This window comes from Raphanus sativus, unplaced genomic scaffold (genome assembly GCF_000801105.2).
Source record: "Raphanus sativus cultivar WK10039 unplaced genomic scaffold, ASM80110v3 Scaffold4223, whole genome shotgun sequence".
NCBI lineage: Eukaryota > Viridiplantae > Streptophyta > Magnoliopsida > Brassicales > Brassicaceae > Raphanus > Raphanus sativus.
The window spans coordinates 1362-4125 of record NW_026619525.1 but is presented as its reverse complement, the minus strand read 5'-3'; the positions used below and the strand labels follow the sequence as shown (position 1 = coordinate 4125).

Sequence of the window (2764 nt, the reverse complement as noted above, 5' to 3'; positions counted from 1 at the left end):
TCTCAACAAAGACCAATGTATTCTTCTTGTTTCCAAGCATTCTTCAATGTTGCATCCTCTGCTACAAGCTCTTCAGGTTCAGGTTCATGCTTCCAGTCCTTGGTGCTTTCCATGATCATATCATCCCCTCCCTCTTCAAGAAGATTTGACCTCAAATCTGCTTTACCTGCAATAAAGGAGACCAAATCAGCAATATAGAAGTTTGAAATCAGATTACACTTACCTTGCAAGCCTCTTAGATAGGCATTGTTGCTGTTAGATTCGGATATAGAGGAAACACTGATCCAGTTAGCTCTCCTTACTCCTGATGCAATGAAACAAAACAAGTTAGCACATAAAAATTTATCAAAGAGTAAGAGTCTTATCCCAAATTTGTTTCTGCTTGGTTCTGGTTTGTATGCTGCATCTGGAGGTGCTTCTTTGATGATGATAAAGCCAGGGACATGTTGGTTCTTGTTCAGATCAGGTGGCTTGAACCGATTGTCTTCCTCATGCCTGTTATTTCTCCTTGATTGCTTCCAAGCTTCCTTATAATCTGCACATGGCTCTTTTGACAAAAACAAGTGCATCATATCTGTGTAATCAATAATAAAAGAATTACTGAAAATATGATCACTTACCTTAGCATGCTCACCTGATCGCCATAGATAGGATTGAAATGTTCTAAACTCAGAAAAGTTCAAACAAAGCACACACAGAATCACCCGACTTGTAGAACCCATAACTCTTTCATTTGAGAAGTTTTGGACGTGATTCCATTTCGACGTGAGACCCTGATGAGTTAAGTTTCCATGGCAGTCGAGTTTGCTGATTAATTCCTTGTGGTTGTTGAGATATGATCCTCGGACTGCTCCTATGTCAAATCTGGCGGCTTGACAGCTTTCAAAGTTTTCTTGTTGCATCTCCAACTTAGCCAAAGACTCATCACTGGTACTCTGATCCTTATAGCCCCTCTTTTCACCTGTACCTTTCTCAGCTTCTTTTGGACAAGTCAAGTGGGTTATCATGTCAAAGAAAGTATTGTAGACAAGAATATCTCCAAAACACAAAACAGTGTGATTCCTCCATCTATTATGCATATCAAAGAAAACATTACAGACCCAAATATCATCAAGGATCAAGTTCACACATTCAGAATCAATGATCTCTAGTTTCAATTGTGCAGCAGGTTTATCAAAGAAAGTGTTATACACTAGAATATCATCAAAGCACAATCCCACACGTTTAGAAACATTTTCAGCACACAAACAATCAAGTTCAAACTCAGAGATATTGCCAGACTTCAAAACTTTGAATCTAATATCAGATTGATGCAATTTCGGTTCTTGCAACTTCCTAGGTTCTTTCAAGAAATATGCAGGTGCAATATAGTTATTAATGACCAGTTCATGCCTAGGAAAATTCAGAACAGAACTCTTTTCTTGAGTTCTAGCAAATGAATCACAAGGTTTAAAACAGAAATCGGGTGGTTTCAAATCAAGCTCTAAAACCTTTTCATTGTGATTAAAACTTTTGCTATGTTTCAGAAAATGATCAAGAATCAAAATATGACCAGAAATATTTTTATTATTAGTTGGAAAACGTTTTTGATCAAAGAGGTTTTCTGGTTTAAGTTCTTTAAAAGATTTAAACATGTTATCAAAAACAGATTTTGAAACACAAAAATCTTTTACTTTATCAAGACCAAAACGTTTTATGTCTTCAGTACTCACTTTCACAAACATTTCAGGCACAGAGACAACCATATTAAACTCCTTACAGTGCTCTTGCAGGTCATAAGACAAGGATTCAGGAATGATTTCTGATTGCAGGCTGTTCTGCTGTTCCAACTCTTTTCCTTGTGTTGACTGCTCCGGTTCCTTCTCTGCTGAGTCTTCTTTTGCAACCTGTGACACTGAAATAATTCTACTCGGTTGCACCGGTTCAAGACAAGTTAGTTCACCAAAAGAATTGTTAAAATTAAGTTCAGACTGAGGTAAGAACAGAGAAAACTCTTGTCCTTTCTCAAAGTTTCCTTTTACCAAAGATGTTTCGGTTTGAGCTTCTTGAATTGGGGCAGCTGAGTCTGATTCTGCGTCATTGAGTTCCGAGACAGTAGTAACTGGTTCTTGATTCTTTGGGAGCTTCTTCAGCTTGTCTAAGGGCTTGATGGTCTTAAGAAGCTCCTTAACAAGGCTGCTGATTTCTTTCTCATAATCAGCCATCTTGGTTTCTGAATTTTCACTTCGAAAGTCTGTTGTAGATATGACTTTCTTCTTTGTAGATTTCAGAGAAGTGTGGCCTTTGGATGCATACTTATCCCTCAGTAACAACTTCAGACTTTCCCAAGTGGTGATAGCTGGTTCCTTGTAGAACATGCGATCATCTTCTTCTTGCAACCACCACTTATAAGCTCTTCCGGTGAGTTGAGAAATAGCAAAAGATAATCTTTCACTCCTCATGATTCTGTTGTAACTCAGCCACTTGTCCATGGTTCTTTCCCACTCTAGATAGTTTCCTTTTCCTGAAAAAGAATAGAGTTGAAAATCATCAGCAGATTTATATTCAGAAAAATGGTAAATAGATTTAGGAGTGAGGGAAGATTGATGTGGTCTGCTCCATGTGCTGGCTGGTGGCTTGATATGTTGTCCTCCACGACCTGCATCTTCTTCTTTAAACCTCTTATGATTTCTTGATCGGTATTGAACAGAATCTGGTGGCTTGGGCTCAAGCTCTTGATTATGCACTCTCCTTTTCTTCATATGCTCATCATGTATCTGCTGCT

General features: G+C 38.2%; 1 protein-coding gene across 1 annotated transcript; it reads right to left on the bottom strand.

The window, feature by feature from the left end:
* Positions 1 to 702: 702 nt before the first annotated feature.
* On the bottom strand, positions 703 to 2542 carry LOC130507252 (uncharacterized). The gene is made up of 2 exons (XM_057001961.1): positions 1760 to 2542; positions 703 to 1068 (listed from the first exon to the last, which is right to left on the bottom strand). The coding sequence occupies exons 1-2, from the start codon at positions 2469 to 2471 to the stop codon at positions 1004 to 1006; spliced, it is 777 nt and encodes a 258-aa protein (XP_056857941.1). The 5' UTR covers positions 2472 to 2542; the 3' UTR covers positions 703 to 1003.
* Positions 2543 to 2764: the final 222 nt, after the last annotated feature.